Source organism: Dipodomys merriami, unplaced genomic scaffold (assembly GCF_024711535.1).
Source record: "Dipodomys merriami isolate MVZ:Mamm:240054 unplaced genomic scaffold, mDipMer1.0.p SCAF_13, whole genome shotgun sequence".
Lineage (NCBI taxonomy): Eukaryota > Metazoa > Chordata > Mammalia > Rodentia > Heteromyidae > Dipodomys > Dipodomys merriami.
In genome coordinates, this window is record NW_027202604.1 from 7,014,595 (window position 1) to 7,032,428 (window position 17,834).

The 17,834-nt window shown below is 40.9% G+C and overlaps 1 protein-coding gene across 1 annotated transcript in view; it reads left to right on the forward strand.

Moving 5' to 3' along the window:
* Oxnad1 (oxidoreductase NAD binding domain containing 1) overlaps nucleotides 1-17,610 on the forward strand; it is a 40,682-nt gene extending 23,072 nt beyond the window's left edge. Inside the window, exons 6-9 of the mRNA XM_070018645.1 lie at nucleotides 7,698-7,839; nucleotides 14,606-14,848; nucleotides 16,365-16,473; nucleotides 17,030-17,610. Coding sequence (XP_069874746.1) covers nucleotides 7,698-7,839; nucleotides 14,606-14,848; nucleotides 16,365-16,473; nucleotides 17,030-17,184 — 649 coding nt within the window. The 3' untranslated portion in view covers nucleotides 17,185-17,610. The remainder of the gene's footprint in view (nucleotides 1-7,697; nucleotides 7,840-14,605; nucleotides 14,849-16,364; nucleotides 16,474-17,029) is intronic.
* The last annotated feature ends 224 nt before the right edge of the window (nucleotides 17,611-17,834 follow it).

Here is a 17,834-nt window from a genome sequence, read left to right on the forward strand (position 1 = left end):
CCTTTATTTAAATAAAGCATTCATTCCTAAATGAATTTCTGGCTTGTCAGTCTCCATAGTATTTCTTAGGAGTCACTTGACTAATTTTGGCAGTCCATCTGGAAATGTGGTTTTGTTAGGAGGAGGATGTGTGATAATAGCAAGAGTTAGCAGTCTTGTGTTAATAGTTTGCCTTTGAATTTAGAACTAGAAAACAAGATGCTGATTGCAATAATTTGCGTTTGTGAAGCAATTTACTGCAATCTTTGCACATGTTCAGTAATACATATTAAATGCAGTTTGGCAGTTTTAGGGGGTGGGCAACATATTTACCCCTTCAAAAGTGGTTTCGCAGTTATTATATTGAAAAGTAGAAATTTTAATTGTAATGATATGGTTTTTTTTTTTTCCCTTATTTCCCTCCGATGGAGCATTTGTGTCCTGTGCATGGCATTGTCTCTGAACCTTCAACTCTGAATTCTTCTTTCCCCAGTATCCTGGTTGGAAAAAGATACCCTAGTGTGCTTGTGAGTGTATTAGCACTGACAGGCTGCAATGACCTGATGAGAATAATGTCCTTCCCTAGTGGTGTATATGGAAATGGGTCCTGCAGTGCTCTCAAGAGAAAAACAACAACCAGAGTTGGTGTGATGTTGCCATCTCAGTGAGTAGATCTGTCCTTTCACTGATGGTAGCCCTGTTTTTAGTGTGTGCCTGACAGCTCTGGCTTCAGGGGTAAGATGGAAGGAGATTGTGGTTGATGGCTGGTTAGTGGTAACCATTTCCCTGCTTAGTGTGTATCAGCATTCATTCCTTGGCCCTTGGCACTCTCCTTTTAAAAACCTTAACCCTTGCTGAAACTAGTTTTATGCCCAAACTCCTGAGATTTCAAATGTCAGGTCTGGCCATTCATTCCAATATAACAAAAAATGAGATGATGATAGTGAAAGGCAGAGAAGGAAATTTCTTACAACTGTTGGAAGAGGCCAAGTAAACACTTTACTTCATCTTCAGCTGTCTTCTAGGTACAGAGATGAGCTCTAGGTTAAGTAAACAACTGTGGGCAGAAGGAGAGAGGCATGGATAATTATTCAACAGTCCTGGTTAAAGTATGTCTTGGCTGAGTGTTAATTCAGTGCTTGTTTCTGGAGAGGTTCTGGAGAAGTTGTTACTGCTGCCTTCACTGGTCAAATAAACAAGTCATGAAATTGCCTGGTGTGTTATAAAGATACTATGGAACAGTCTTGGTCTTTCCATATTCCAAGGTGATTGCTAGGTGGCTGCTGGAGAATGGCTTAGGGCAAAGACATATACATATATAAATATATACACACACATATATATGTCTTCATATATACTATATATGTATATATATACATACATGAAGCAGGGAGGGGAGGAGGGCTAGGGTAAGCTTCATCAATATTCACCACCTATGTATATGTTTGGAAATGCCCTTTATATAACTAATACATGCTAATAAAAAGTCTTTAAAGAATAATGGAGGTAAGAATGCCAAACTTTATTTCTGCTTGTGGTTGTTTCATGGACCCAAGTAAGTAGTCGGTGCTTTTCAGAAAAAGCAGCTTTTAAGAACCTCTTACATTCCTGTTGACTTACTATGTGGTTCTAGGGGTTGTGAGTTCCTTTTGGTATTTGACCTTCTGGTTTACAGGAGGGCCATTTCTCTTAGGTTGGTGATGTCCCCTCATGTTGTGTTCTTAGTAGATGGCTTTGTGCTTCAGATTCTTTGGAGAAGACTGAGGATTAAGTGAGAGGGAGCTGGGATGTAGCTGCCAGGCAGTCTGTGAAATTAGTATTGTGAGTGGAGAGCCACTAGGGATAAAGGAAAGGATCACTTCCAGGCTGTGCTTGGGTGATTTAATTGGGCCAGGGCCTCACACCTCTGAATTCCTCACCTGTGGCCTCCTCTCATATTTGAGAATGAGGTCCCAGATCTAACTTTTGGGTAAACAGACAAATACTGTTCATGAGTAGAGCTTTGGCCCAGGTCCTCATGGAGGCACTTTTCACTTTTAGACCAAAGATTGACCTAGGGTTGGGGAGGCGGGGGGAGGGGGGGAAGGGGAGGAGAGGATCTACCTGTGCTGCACTGTGTTGTACTGGGCCCTTCATAGGGAACTGGTACTTGACCTGAGAAACCTGTTCTGAGAGGTCAAGCAGTCCAGTCCAGAGGGAAAGGCCAATAAAGGAAACTACCTCAAAACATTTCTCATGAGGGTAGAGCTAAAGCTCTTGGGTTCCTCTTACTAGAAGGCTACCTTGTTCCTTGGTAGGGCCTACCCTTCACCTTGCCAGGTTTTACCTGCCTGGGGGTGGAAAGGGTGTGCAGTGGGTAGCTGTTGTATGTTCCAGTACGGCACTGGATGCTCGTCTCTTGTAGTGGCTAAACTGTTGTGAGTGTAGAGACTGCCCAGCTCACATGCTTGCGTTCTTCCTGCTAGCTCTAGAATGGGAGCATCTTCCATATTTCCCTAGGCATCAGAATCCAGATCTTTGAAGAAGAAGCAATTGTTTTCCCATATTTGGGAATATTTTAACTTGGTTAGGTTGGTTTTACTTTGTTCTTTTCAGTACTTAACTAGTTACATCATTTGTGCTGGTGAGACCCAGAAAGGGGGCAGATTGCAGTTCTTAGTTCTCTGAAGTGAAGTTGTTGGAAAAGTTGTGGACCATTCCTCCTATGACCACACAGAGAAAGCCTTGCATCCCCTGGCTCTTCAGACTCTGGTTTTCCATTACACTGTGGATTTTGTTGTTGTTGTGTTGGCGCTACTAAAGCTTAAATTCAGGGCCTTGCACTTGCAGGTACCTTACAACTTGAGCCACATACTTTTAGCCCTGTTCTTCATGTTTTTTTGTTTTCTGGGTTGTTTTTTTTTTGAACTGGACATGCACTTGGGTCTCAGTGCACCTGATGGCTTCTCACATCACTGGGATCACAGGTGCACCTCTGTGTCCAGCTTCACTACATAGAGATAGAATCTTGTGAGTTTTGGTTTTGTTTTGTTTTGTTTTGTTTTTGCCTGGGCTGGCCTAGTACCACCACGCTCCCAGTCAGCCTCCCATGTAGCTTGGAATGTTAGGTGTGTGCCGCTACGCCCAGCTTTGGATTGAAAAGGGATCTCGTGTACCTGTCTGCCCTGCTGTGGCCTCAAACTGCTGTCTTCCCATTCTCACCTACCCACACACAGTTAGGATTACAGGCATGAACTTCTGACGCCACCAGGTTTACAATTTGTGAGTTTAAGATTCACAGCATATCCTTCTGCGAAGTTTTAAACCTCCATTTCTGGTAGAATTGCTTTCTTCCTTTTGCCCTGACTCTCAACTGTAGGCAGATTTTATTATATATTTTAATTGTATTTGTTTCCTAACTTTTCTCCCATTAGAGTAGGTAGGGGCAGGAGCCCTCAGCGTGTGTGTGTGTGTGTGTGTGTGTGTGTGTGTGTGTGTGTGTGTGTGTGCGCCTCCCACAAGTTCCATGGTGCTGTACATGGTAGGCAGGAACTTTTCCATGGTGTGTGTGTGTGTGTGTGTGTGTGTGTGTGTGTGTGTGTGTGCCTCCCACAAGTTCCATGGTGCTGTACCTGTGTGTGTGTGTGTGTGTGTGTGTGTGTGTGTGTGTGTGTGTGTGTGTGTGTGTGTTTGCCTCCCACAAGTTCCATGGTGCTGTACATGGTAGGCAGGAACTTTTCCATGGGGTTTGTGCGAGTGAGGGAGTAAGGAGCTCTAAGCACGGCACTAAATTGGGATCTCCCAGTACAACTTCATCATTTTGCCACTGTTTGCATGTCCATTGTGGGTGGGCTCAACACCAGGCACTTGGTCTACTGTGACAGGACGTGGCTGCCTGGTGAACCCATTGGACATCAGTGTGCTGCTGTGCTCTACAGCTGGACTTCTCAGTTCTGTGTGTTCACACTAGGTACCTACAAGTGTGTATTTTTTGTGTGTGTGCCAGTCCTGGGGCTTGAACTCAGCGCCTGGGCACTATTCCTGAACTTGTTCTCTAAAGGGTGGTACTCTACTACTTAAGCCACAGCTCCGCTTCCTGCTTTTTGGTGGTTAACGAGCTAAGAGCATCATGGGCTTTTCTGCCCAGGCTGACTTCAAACCAGTCCTCAGATCTCAGCCTCCTGAGTAGTTAGGATTACAGGCATGAACTACTGGCACCTGGCTAAAATGGGCATTTTTATTTTATTTTAGTTTTTAAATTTTTTTGTGGGGCTTGAACTCTGGGCCTTGAACTCTGGGCGTAGGCACTGTCCCTGAGCTCTTCTGCTTAAGCCTAGTGTGCTCTACCATTTGAGCCACAGCATCACTTCTGGCTTTTTCTGTTTATGTGGTACTGAGGAATTGAACCCAGGGCTTCATGCATGCTAGGCAAGCCTTCTACCACTAAGCAACATTCCTAGCCCCAAATGGGCATTTTTAAAAGGTGTTGTTTAAAGCCTAATTCTTTCTTAAAGAGATGTTTTATGAAATGTATATTGTGCATATTTCTTAAGTCCATTCATATAGGGTTTTAAAAATAACTTCATTTATTTATTATTAATGAAAGAGGCCCTTTTTCTTCTGAAGGTAATTTTCCAAAGTTACTAAGAGAGTTGCTTTTATCTTTGAAGAGTAGTAATCAGCATTGATCAGCAGGGGGTGCTGTGGTTCAGGAGATGAAGCAGGGGAAAGTAGTTCATTGATTTTTTTTTTTTTAAAGACCTGGAAATAATGATGATAGTGGTGATTTTGTATACCTCCTGTCTGATAGCATACAGCAGCTGTGCTATTAATAAATTTGAACTGTAGTCTTAAGTTTTTACCCTGCCTAAAATGAAAGGGAAGCTAAAGTATTCACGGGGAAGAGGCAAATGCATATAAGTAAATATAGACTGGAGACCTACATTCCCAATCCAGGACTTGGCCCCCCCCCCCCCCCTTTGGTTGTGTTTTTTGTTTGTTTGTTGTCAGTTGTGGGGTCTGAACTCAGGGCCTGAGCTCTTTCGCTCAAGGATAGTGCTGTACCACTTGGAGCCACAGCTCCACTTCCAAGGTTTTTTGTTTTGTGTTTTTCTTCTGTCAGTTGTGGGGCTTGAACCCAGGGCCTGGGTGCTGTTCCTAAGCCTCATTGTGCTCAAGGCTAGCACTCTAACAATTGAGCCACTTCACCAGGCCTTGTTTTTAGGACTAAAAATAGTGAATATTTGAGGCTATAGAGGATAGTATCCCCCCCTTCCCCTATCCACCCCGTCCTGGGGCTCAAACCCAGGGCCTGAGTACTGTCCATGAGCCTCTTTGTGTTCAAGAAAAACACTCTACCACTTGAACCACAGTACTATTTCTGGCTTTTTTGAGTAGTTTATTGGGGATAAGAGTCTCACAGGGACTTTTCTATCCCGGCTGGCTTCAAACCACAATTCTCAAATCTCAGCCTCTTGAGTAGCTAGGATTATGGGTATGAGCCACCAGCACCCGGCATTTAAGTATACCTTAAGGATATGAATCAAATAATTAAGAGAATCTTGAACTTTGTGTCTAAGCTTATTTATAGGAAAACAAATAGACACAGAAACCTTTTGTTCTGGTGGCAGAGAAACCCCTAGAATGGATGTTTTCAGTTACCTAGACATGATAATTAGAACGTTATGTGCCAGGTTCTTTTCTTGATAAGTGACCCAGTTTGTTGCATTTCTTATAAGTCACTGAAAACAAAGCATTGAAAATTAGAATTCACCAGTTCTAGATTAAGGCCATGTCAGCTTATATAAGTTTGACAATGGGTTTGGCTAATGGGTTTTTGTTGCCTTTTGAAAAAAGTGTGTGTTTTTAAAAAAAATTTTAAAAGGACATTTTACTAGGCACTGGTGGCTCACACTTGTGGTTGATATCTGAGGAGCATGGTTTGAAGCCAGACTGGGCAGGAAAGTCTGTGAGACTCTTATTTCTAATTAACCACCAAAAAGCCAATGTGGTCAAGTGGTAGAGTGCTAGCCTTGAGCTTTAACAAACTTCAAGGATAGTGCCCAGGCCCTGAGTTCAAACCCCAGGACACATGAACACAACCACCACGCAAACAAAATGAACAAAAGATTTTACAGCCAAGCATGCTGGTGCATGCTATTAATCTAAGCACTCGAGTTCAAAGCCAGCCCTAGGATACACACTGAGTTCCAAATTGTCTATGAGCTGTGCTGCTCGCCAAACCTCCCAGCCTCAGATTCATGATCTTCCTTCTCTACCTTATGAGTCCTGGGATTGTAAGTGTATACCAGTATACCTGTCATCTCTTTGGGTTTTTTATACATAAATTATGTCATGTGTATCTTCAGTCTGAATGACTTTTGTTTCATTCTTTTATTTTCCTTGGCCTGAACTTATAGTGCACTGTTCAGTAGAAGTGGAAATAGACATCCTTATCTTGTTCTTGTTCTTAGAGGTAAGCTTCAGCCAATCACTATTAGGTATGGTATTAGCCATGGGTCTTTTGTAGATGCTCCTGATTAGATTTCTCAGTTTTCAAAGTTTGAGTGTTTTTATTTTGAAAGTGTGTTTTATTTTATCAAGTATCTTCTCTGTATACAATAAGATGATTGTGTGGGCTTTGTCTTTTAGTCTTCTAAGTGTTATTACATCCATTCATTTTGTGTACCTGGGATCTGTGTGTTTATATTAGAAGGGATATTGGTCTGTCTAGTTTGGGTATCAGTGTACTACTGGCTTTTTAGAATGAGTTGGAAGGTGCACTTGTGTTTTTGGAAGTTTGCAAAGAATTGGTATTAAATGGTAGAATTGACAAGTGATACCATTTGGATCTTAGATGTTCTTTGTGGGAACTTAAAAATCAATAATAAAATCCTTAGACCTCTTATAGGTCTCAGATTTTTTTTGTTTCTTTGTTCCTTAAGATTATATTGGGGGGGGGGGCTGGGAAGGTGGCTCAGTGGTAGAGCGCTTGCCTTGCATGCCTGAGGCCCTGGGTTCGATTCCTCAGCACCACATAAGCAAAAAGAAAAAAGCCAGAAGTAGCGCTGTGGCTCAAGTGGTAGAGCGCTAGCCTTGAGCTGAAGAGCTGAGGGACAGCGCCCAGGCCCAGAGTTCAGGCCCCACGACCGGACCAAAAAAAAAAAAAAAGATTATATTGGGGGCTGGGAAGGTGGCTCAGTGGTAGAGCGCTTGCTTTGCATGCATGAGGCACCACATAAGCAGAAAAAAACAAAAAGCCAGAAGTGGCACTGTGGCTCAAGTGGTAGAGCATTAGCCTTGAGCTGAAGAGCTGAGGGACAGCGCCCAGGCCCAGAGTTTTAAGCCCACAACTGGACTCCCTCCCCCCCAAAAAAAGATTATATATTGGATACTTGTCTTTTAGAAAATTATGTTTCACTTAAATTATCTAAATTTTCAGTGTACAGTTTATAAAAATCCACTTAACTTTTTTATTTTTGTAAGATTTGTGATGATGGCTCCTCTTCTTTTTTTAATTTATTAAAAATTATTATTTTTGTTTATGTGATACTGAGGAATCAAACCCAGGGCCTCTTGTATACTAGGCAAGCACTCTACCACTAAGCCACATTCCCAGCCCTCCTCTTTTATTTTAATTTTAGTAATTTTTTTCCTTGGTCTCACTAAAACTTTGCCAATTTTGTTTATCCTGTTGGCAATAAACTTGCTTCAACAGTAATCATTTATTTGCCTTTTAGGATTGATTTCTTCATCCCAGGAGTATCGGTGGTTGGTGGGTTTTCAATATGCTCTAGTCCCAGACTGCTAGAACAAGAGAGAATGATAGAATTGGCAGTGAAATATGCAAACCACCCTCCTGCTCTCTGGATTCACAATAAGGTAAGCAATTGCCATTTCAAATTCAGAGATTTGGTTATCTCTGCCTCCCACAAGATTTGTGTCCAGTTTATTCCATCTGTCTAAAAATACCTGGTATTGGGTATTTAGAGTATTTACTTAACATTGAGGAGGTATAGAACCACCTGGGCTGGGATGTAGCTCAGTGGCAAAACACTTGCCTAGCAAGTGCAGCTTCCTTGGAAAAAAGAAGAGCAACTTGTTTTGTCTTGTTCTATTTTATACTTTTATACTAAGTATACTTAGTGGTATAATGTGTGGGTTTGAACCCAGGGCCTCTTGCTTACTAGGAAAGTGCTCTGTTTCCTGAACCATACCTGCAGCCCTGCAGAGTCTTTTTAATGGATAAAGTATGATTCAAAAAGACTGAAATTTAGAATTTTTTTTACTTACTCTTCAGTAGAATACTTTTGATTATTGAATATATTTTTCACTTTATGAAAGTTTTTGAAAAATGATTTTCATGTAGATGGTAAATAAATCATGTTATTTTACTTTAAATATCCCAAATAAGGGAAATGAAATTGTGACCAGTCTTTGGAGGGGAAACTATCTCCAGTTACGTAATACTGTTTATGCCCAGAGGTGAGACAGTTCCATCCATGTTCTGTGTACCTCAGGCTCTAGAGGAGATCTAGGTCCCCTTAGGTTTCGCTACACAGGGCCCAAAACAAGCCACCTCTTGGAGCTACTCAACTCAAAGCAAACTTGTTGTCTGAGTTTTAATGGTGTTCCTTTTCACTGCCATAGCCTTCTTTACTGCAGTGTGTCTTCTGTATACAGCTGTCTTCATTACTGCAGTGTGTCTTCTGTATACAGCTCTCTTCATTACTGCAGAGTGTCTTCTGTATACAGCTCTCTTCATTACTGCAGTGTGTCTTCTGTATACAGCTCTCATCACATTCAAGGGATTTGTTTTCTTATCTCCTTTTTGATAAATATGCCAGTGCAAATGTGGCTTCAGGAACTAGAATTGTCTCCTTGTTTTCCTGCTAATAATCATGGAGAGTCAACAAAAGGGAACAGAAAACAAAAACTAGCCCTCATCAGAGTTAGAAATATACCTAACTACATTTTTTTAATTGCAGAAATTGCTGAGGGAGCCACATGCAGATAAATGGAGGGAGGGACTAATAGTAGCCTATCTCCTAGAGCACCAAATGTATTCCCATGAGGGCTGTGGGGTGTGGAGTCCTTGTCTACAAGAAACCAGAAACACAGTCAAGATCAGGGGCTGTAGAAGTCCCACTTAGATGCAGTTTAGTTGTCAGGAGAGGGGGCCCATAAAGAAGCACACTGATAAGCCTTGTTCAGAGGAGGTACTGTGCCTTGATAGTAGCTGAGCAGCTGTTATTCTATGAAAACTAGCTGGCTTAGGACCTTGCTGGGCCTAACCTTTAATTAGGGCCATCTTAAATATGTTTAGTCCCTTCAAAAAAAAAAAAAGTCACCAGAGTTTAGGACCAACCTAGGCTATGTACATAGCAAGACTCTTAAGAATCCAAACTACAACAGTGATGAAGAATCATATTACTCATACTTAAGATTGAAGTAATAGTGCTCAGAATAGTGTATGAAGTGTAGAAGGATGAATGCAGACATATGAAATAGAGAGTTCAGAAATGCACTGACACCCATACTTATGTCCTAAAGGTGCTAAGGAAGGATAAGAAAGGATAGACTGTTTAACCAGTAGCACTGGAACATTTGTACATCCATGAAAAAGCAACCAAAACAACTAACCGAACATTCAAAATTAAAGTGGGTTAAACATAAAATATAAGTTGTAAAACTATGAAAATTCTAGAAGAAAATACAGGAAATACTGTAACTTGAGAGTAGGTAGAATTCTTAGACATCACACCAAAAGTAAGATCCATAAAAGAAAAAAAGTGTCACATAGGACTTAATCATCATGAAAAGTCATTCTACAAAAGGCTAATAATAGAAGTAAAGAAAAACCAACAAAACAGCCTATAATTGGGGAAAAAATATTTGTGAGATACCTAGCCAAGAAATTGTATTATAATCTATAAAGAACTGTCAAAATTTTGTCGAGAAAAAGAAAACATAATTTTAAAAAATAGGCAAAGGATGTAAAAATGACATATAACTAATGAAAAGATGTTTATGATTACTAGGCTTAGGAAACTACATTTAAACCATTTGTAGTAAGCCAGGCATAGTAGCACAGTGCTGTAATCCCAGCACTTGTGAGGCTGAGATGAGAGTATCATGAGTTTAAGACCAATCTGGGTTATATAGCAAGCAAGACCCTATCTCAAAACAAAAAGCCACATATGTAATGTTATCCTAGTACATTAAAATGACTAAAATTGAAAAGAATGATAATCCCAGGTGAAAACTAAAAGTAATGACAATACCAAGTATGAAGGAGGATGGATGTATTGCTAGCAGGAATGCAAAGCCCTAGTGGATCTGGCAAACATTTGACAGCTATGAAATTAAACATCCATTACCATATGACCCAGCAATACCACTCTTGAGTGTTTATCCTACAGAAATGAAAGCTGTGTTCATAGAAATCCTAGTAGGAGCAATGGCAGTTCTGTTCATACGTAATACACACTAGAAACAAATGCAGGTGAATGGATAGTTACACATTCATACAGTGCACTCAGCAATAAAAAGGGATGAGCTATTAATGCATACAACTTGAGTTTTAAAGGCACTGTGTTGAGTGAGAGAAGCCAGTCCCTAAAGTCTGTAATATATATATATATATATATAAGTATATTATATATATATATATATATATATTGCATTTATCTCACATTCTGAAGGACAGAAGTAATGATTGGAAGCAGATCATGCTTGACAGGGTGGGGGAGATAGTCCCATATACTGGTGTGTGTGTTAAAATTCATAGAACTGTACACCAGAAGAAAAGTTATTTTAAAGTCTACAGGAGCAGAAAAATACTCCCTTTGGGGTTTGTTCTTGTGCATGTCAACTCGTGTGTGCTCAGGATAACCTCAGGAGCTTGTTGGGCTTGGAGTTTCCATTGTGAATGCTTCCTGTCACATGCTTATCCTTCCATCCTTGATCTCTTTTGCTATGGCCTCACCTGCCTCATTCCTGTCTAAATTCTCTGTAGAGGTTCAACCTGGTGCTGTTGCTAAGCTGCTCTCTCAAGCTAAAATGGGCTGCTGGGGTGTAGCCAAGAAGATGTTCACGTGCCCCTCATTGGTTTAAAGTGAGCATAGCCATCCTGGTTTCCTAATGCCAAGAACTTCCTCCTCCCTTCAATTGTCCTCAGCCTCCCACATGACCTGGTCCTGGTCCACCGCTCCCTGCTTGGTTTCATGCCTCATTGGCATTTCAATGAAGGAACGTATTCTTAAAAGCTGTGGAAATCTCCAAGTGGCACTGCCTGAGTGCACATCCTAATTGTGGTGCCCGCTCTTGTCTGCCCAGTGGGAGTTGCAAACAGTCTTTATGAAGTCGGGTTTTTCTTGGAACCATTTTTAGGTGGCTATTTTTCTCCTGAGGATTTGCCTTATTGAGCTATTAGAGTGGACAATGGAGGCACGTGAGTGTCTGGATGGCAGCAGGCTGCTCTGTTGGGACATGGGATAAAGTGCCATAAACGTCTTCCTTTATTTTATCGGCTTTGGCTCAAGCTCTTGGCAGGGTAAGGGGTTCTAGACAGCTATTGCGTGTTTAGCTCCAGTGGCTGTGGAAAGGTGGTTTATTTCACAAGTAGAAAATCTATACTCAAATTTAATACAGTGCTATGTGATTGAAGGTAATGTCCTTTTACTTACTTACTGTACCGTGCAGTGCTTTGCTTCTTGTGTTCCTGCTGCCCTGGTAAATTTTATTGATCAACAAAGACAAAGGTAGCTTTTGATTCTTTCCAGATCCTAGCAAATTAGAAGATAGATCTACTGCAGATGGTTTTGTCACGAAGGAGAAATGGGTTTCTGGGGTATTATCTTTTCCTGGGCATACTCTCTTGTCAGCTTTAGGGTTGAATGTTCTTGACTTTCTAAAAACAGTAAGCTAATAGATTTCTTTGTTGTCATTACTAAGCACACTAGAGGTGGCCACTGGAGAAAATTATTTCTTTTTCATTTCTCACTTTTTTTTGGCTCTCAGGTTCTTAGGAATAAAGAATGATATTTGATGCATATAGGCAAGAAAGGGGGATAGTGAGGGGACACAGGAGATGAAATCATCATCATTAGGCAAAGTCTCTTGTATGTTGAATTCTATTTTCAGGACTTGAAAGGGAGGAACATTTTAAAGCACTTTGGTAGCCAGTGCAGTCATTCCTAGATTCTAGCTATTTTAATCCAAATGCTCCCTTGCTGCTAATTTCTTTTGTCAAAATGAAAACCTACTTACTATCATTCATGTAACAATCTCCTACATATTTAAAACAGTTAAGCTCAGAGATTTTTTTCCCCAGAGAAAGGATTTCCATTCATTCAATGGTTTTTACTAAAAAGGACCTATTTTGTGAATTCAAGTAATTTTCGTTTTCCTTTAGATTTTTCTCTTAAGTTTAGCTCATTTTTAAATTGTGTTTTCTGCTCACCTGGCATGTGAAGTGCCGAAGCATTGAATGCCAAGGGTTTCCTCCTCAAGGAGTGGGTGATATGTTATTATAATGTCTAAGGAGAGTGTTCATTTAGTTGATTTATGCCAGGAATGTGTAAATGGTACAAACCTAGAGACATTTTCATATTCCTGAGTTCTGTTATTTAATATCAGGGAAGAAGGAAGCAGGCATACCCCATACATTTCTTCCTTTATGGCTACTGTCTCCTACAAAGCTTTATCCAGCAAGGACCCCTCCCCTCCCCCATGATGTGTCATTGTAATTTGATGCCCACAACAACTCTGAGGTGCGCAGAGTGGGTCTTGTTGCCCCTTTCCAGGTACAACAGCAGATGTCCAGAGAAGTTACAAGACTAGATTTTCTTGGGATTGTAATTAAAATTCAGTCGTTGACTCCTGGGTCAGTGTGTTTTTCTCCAAAGTCCAATTCCCCCTGTCCTGAAGTGAAATTCATAGTTAAGGAAATAAACACATAAATTAATAAAAAATAGTTCTCTAATTGTAATACAAAAGGAGGAAAGTGACCCAGACATAACCAAAGAATATTTCAACATATAAATGCTTGGTCATATTTAAACTAGAGGGTAGAGTAGAATAATCAGATGGTGTTCCTAAACATAGACTCACCATGAGTGCACTTCCAAATGTAGGTAATATAGGTATGTTGTATTGGTGACAGAAGGAAACACATATCAGCAGGGATGTAGTTTTCAAGGAAAGTGAACATACTTGATAAAGTTATAAACACAACTGAATACACTCTGTGCAGTGGTTGCATTTTGGAAAAGTCACCCAAACTAAATCTATATAAAAAAAGGTTTTGAGTTCATTTGTAAAATGCGATAATGAGATAGTTAATCTTGTCAACTTGATAAGAATGTGAAGTGCTTGGGAGATTAGTATAGCACACCTCTGAGTATGTCTGAATGTGAATATACATTTCCAGAGAGGACTAGTGTATAGAGAAGACCCACTCCTTGAATATACACTGCACCATCCCTTGGGGTGGGGCCCAGAGAAAAAGACAGCCAGCTAGTGCAGGCTTTCTGTCTGTCCATCTGTCTATGTGCCCTACCCTTTCTTCTTCCCTCCCCCACTATACTAGCTGATGCTTTTCTTCATCTCAGAGACCATGGAAATGGCCAGCTCTGGACTGAAACCTCTGAAACTGGGAGTCAAATCTGTGCTTCTTTTAAGTTGTCTCAGGTATTATCACAGTGATGAGGTGCCTGATACAGTTTGGCTTTAGTCTTAGATCGTTACAAGCCATCTTTCACCTATATGAATGGTCTGTGGACCTTTCAGGAGTTGTCGTCATGAATGAATGGTCCTGTATGTTGTGGGTAATGGTGTGTTGGGAAACCAGCTCCTTGAACTGTAAGTCCTTATTGCATTATTGACTGACTTCTGTGCTAGAAATACTCCCACTGGAGCTGATTTCAAACAGCCAGTAGTACTGGCTCAAAATTCCTGAAGATTTAGCCTTCAACTTAATAGGAGCAAACTGCAGGACACCACTAATTTTGTAGGATGTCTAGCACATGTCCTAGACAGTCCCCAAAAGGCCGAATGGAATCCCCAAATCCGTGACAACAAAAAATATCTCCATGCATTTCTAAAACCTCCAACAGGGGCAGTATTGCCCAATGAGAACCAATGTATGAACTCTGGTGGTATTTGGGGGTAAGTGACCTCATCAAATAGGTGCTGGGTAGGCGTGAGACTGCCCTGTGAAGCTCCTGGTGCTTATCTGGCTGTACCAGGAGTCTTCATACTGAGTCCAGAGCAGTCCATGCATAATGCTGTCCCCGTCCTGCCTCCTCAGCCTTGATCAGAACACAAGAGCCTACTCAGATGAAGAGGACCTGCACTCTGGGGCTGCTCCCTGCCTGACCACTGCTACTTTTGTCAGCTCAGTTTATCACCTGAGAAGCTAACAAACAACAAAAATCACTGAAGCAAGTCTCTCTTTTTTTTTTCCTTCCAGTTCTGGAGCAGTTACACAAAGGTGGGGTGGCAAATGTTGAGAGCTAGTTAGAAAAATAGTGCTGGATTCTAATGAAATTGCAGAAAGTAGATTAGTTGGTTTTATTAAGATAGACCATTTGGTTTAAAGACTGTGCTTCAAAGGACTAAAAAAACCTTTTCTTTCCTGCCTTAGTGTACACTTGACTCTGAAGTGGAGGTGAGAGTGGGTGGAGATTTCTTTTTTGACCCTCAACCGGAAGATGCCCCTAGGAACCTCGTGTTGATTGCAGGAGGGGTTGGAATTAACCCTTTGCTTTCCATCCTGAGACACGCAGCAGACCTCCATCGAGAATGGGCAAACAAAGGATGTGGCTATGAGATAGGAACAGTCAAACTGTTCTACAGTGCAAAAAATACCAGCGAACTTCTTTTTAAGGTAAGAGGGAACCAGGTGAAGGGTCGCTCACATGCATAATCGAGTTGGAGGCTGAGAATAGGAGGATTCGAGTTTGACATTAGAAAAGCATGCAAAACTCCATTCAACCCATAGCTGGGCATGGTGACATAGATTTGTTGTCCTAAGCTATGTGAGGAAGCTAAGACTGGGAAGATTGGAGTTCTAAGCCAACCTAGGCAGAATAGTCTAAGACTTAGTATCTCAATGGAAAAGTTGGGCAAGGTTGTACGTACCTCCATTCCCATGGGAAGTCTAACGTGGGCAGATCATGCACTAGGCACAGGAATTGAGATCTTATCTCAGAAGTAACTAGCAAATATAAGGCTGGAAATGTGGCTTAGCATTAGAGAGACTACTTAGAAAGCACAAAGCTGGGGCTGGGAAGCTGGCTTGGTGGTAGAGTGCTTGCCTTGCATGTATGAGGCCCTGGATTCTATTCCTCAGCACCACATAAGCAGAAAAAGCCAGAGGTGGCGCTGTGGTAGATGGCTACAAGCACCCAGGCCCAGAGTTCAGGCCCCACGACTAAACAACAACACAAGAAAAAAAAGAAAGAGAAAGAAAGAAAAAAGAGAAAGAAAGGCAGACAGAAAGAAAGAAAGAAAAGGAAGGAAGGAAGGGAGAAAGAAAGAAAAGAAAGAAAGAGAAAGGAAGAAAGAAAAGAAAGAAAGCACAAAGCTCAGATTTCAAAGCCTAGTACCACCACCAAAAAAAAAAAAGCCACAAAAGAAACAAAGAAAGGGGGTAGCATATGTTTTTCAGTTTGCTGTAAGTAGACTTGTTTAATGGTGTTGCCCACAAGTCTTTTTTCTGTTGGGTCTGATTTCTTTGCAAAGGTTTTAACAAAAAGCTTGGTAGGATTTATGTTCAAATGAGAATTGACCATCATGTCTCATCCAGGACAGTCACAACTAGTAATGTTGAGGGCTCCCAGGTAAGTGGCAGGATAGGGTGTGTACTGGTGGGATGGGATCTGTGCTTAGTGGAATGAGTGAATAGAAATGACACCAAAACCCCAGGTTCCAGGGAGAGAGAGTTGTGAGACTAGTTAGAGGGCTTGAGTGTCCCACACAGGTGAGACCTGGATAATTGACTCAGCTGGTTAAGGAGAGCCCTTATGGGTTGCATCTGTTGAAACTAAAAGTACATCCAGTGGAGAAGGCTTTCACTCAGGACTGCCTTGCAGCTGCATGAATGAACAAAAGAACAGAAACAGTTAAAAGACAACTGTGGTCAGTGAAACTGCTGTTAATTTGCCAATGCTTAAGAAAAAGGAAAAGAAAACACTCCCTGAGAGTTAGTAATGTGCTTGTTAGCATATTCAGATTCCAGCTCTGAATCTCTGGCCTGCCAGGCTGCAAACCCCATCTCCTGAAGTAGAGAAAACAGCAGCAGACGTGTGCAGAATGGGAGTTGAGCTTCAGCGTCAATGGTTTTGCACATCTGTTTTGATTTTCTAGAATTGTAGTGTGACCAACTATGTTTGACATTCCAGAAAAATATCCTTGATTTAGTAAATGAATTTCCTGAGAAGATTGCGTGCAGTTTGCATGTTACGAAACAGACTACACAAATCAGTGCGGACCTTAAGCCATACATCACGGGTGAGTCCCTAAAGATGTTTTGACTATCTTTGCACTTACATATGATGGGCACACCATTTACTTTAGTGTTAGAAGTTGCCAGGGAACAGCCAGGGGAATTGAGAGATGATTCATCATGAAACAATGAAGAACTATATTAGTTGGATTTACTTATTATATGCAGATTTCCTACTGCCATATTGAAAGAATGTTCTTTCTATTTAGTAGGCCTTTACATCATCACCATAGTGTGCATCCAAAAAATTATACTCAGCCCTGGCTGCATGGGTTCCATTTGCCATTAATGGTCATTCAGCTTACTCATGGTTTCCTGTTTGGAAGGACTTTTGTAAAACAGTTTATTTACTTTGGTGTGTAGTTTTGCATCTCGACTGAAGACGAGTAAGCGAGCTGGTCCTCTCTAAAGACTGCTGTTTGCTTGTGATAGGTTTAGGAAGCCTGGAGAGTCACTGAGCTGAAATTACTACAAATAAACACTGTGCTTATTTATTCTGTCCTTGTATTTCAAGATACAAACATGTCTGGCTTATTGGGGTTTATTCTTATTTTTTGGTAGAAGGAAGAATAACAGAGAAGGAGATAAGAGATCATATTTCAGAAGAGACTTTGTTCTATATTTGTGGCCCACCTCCAATGACAGACTTTTTCTCCAAGCAACTAGAAAACAACCATGTTCCCAAAGAACACATTTGCTTTGAGAAGTGGTGGTAGCAGGCCAAGCAACAAAACTGGAAGACTGACAGCCATTTGGGAGAGTAAGAGATACTATTTAATAGCATCTACCTCTACTTGAGCTGTCTTTAGGACTGAAGTGACCACTAGTGAATAAAAGAAAAGCTAGCTAGCACCACACTTAACTGTAAACTTTTTGGGAAGAATTTATTGATCAAACTATTTTTTTTACCATATTGATTTTCTTCTAATTTCCTGTTTAATTATCTCAGGATACACTCTGAGTTGGGTATTACAGTGTTTTTTTTTTTTTCCTTTTGCCCTTAGAGGAAAATGAAATGTGTATATTTAATCAGGGGAAATAATAAGTTTTTGTGGGAAGTGTTTAAATTATTTGGCAGCAGTTTATATACCTTATGTTCATTGAACTTATCATTTAAATATATTCTTTATTTTTAAAATTTATATTTAATGTCTCAGTGTACTTTTATCATGGTCTGAAACTGCTTTAAGGGACAGAATATCCAATGTGCTGCTTCCTGGTAATAAATAGCCTAAATGTGCATGGTAAATGTTAGCCGCTCCTGTGTCCTGGCTGCCTGCCCCACTGTGGGAGGCAGCTTCCTGTTAGAGACAAAGGTGTTGGTGACTGTTATGTTCCCTGTTGTCTGTCTTGGTAGGTGGGCTGG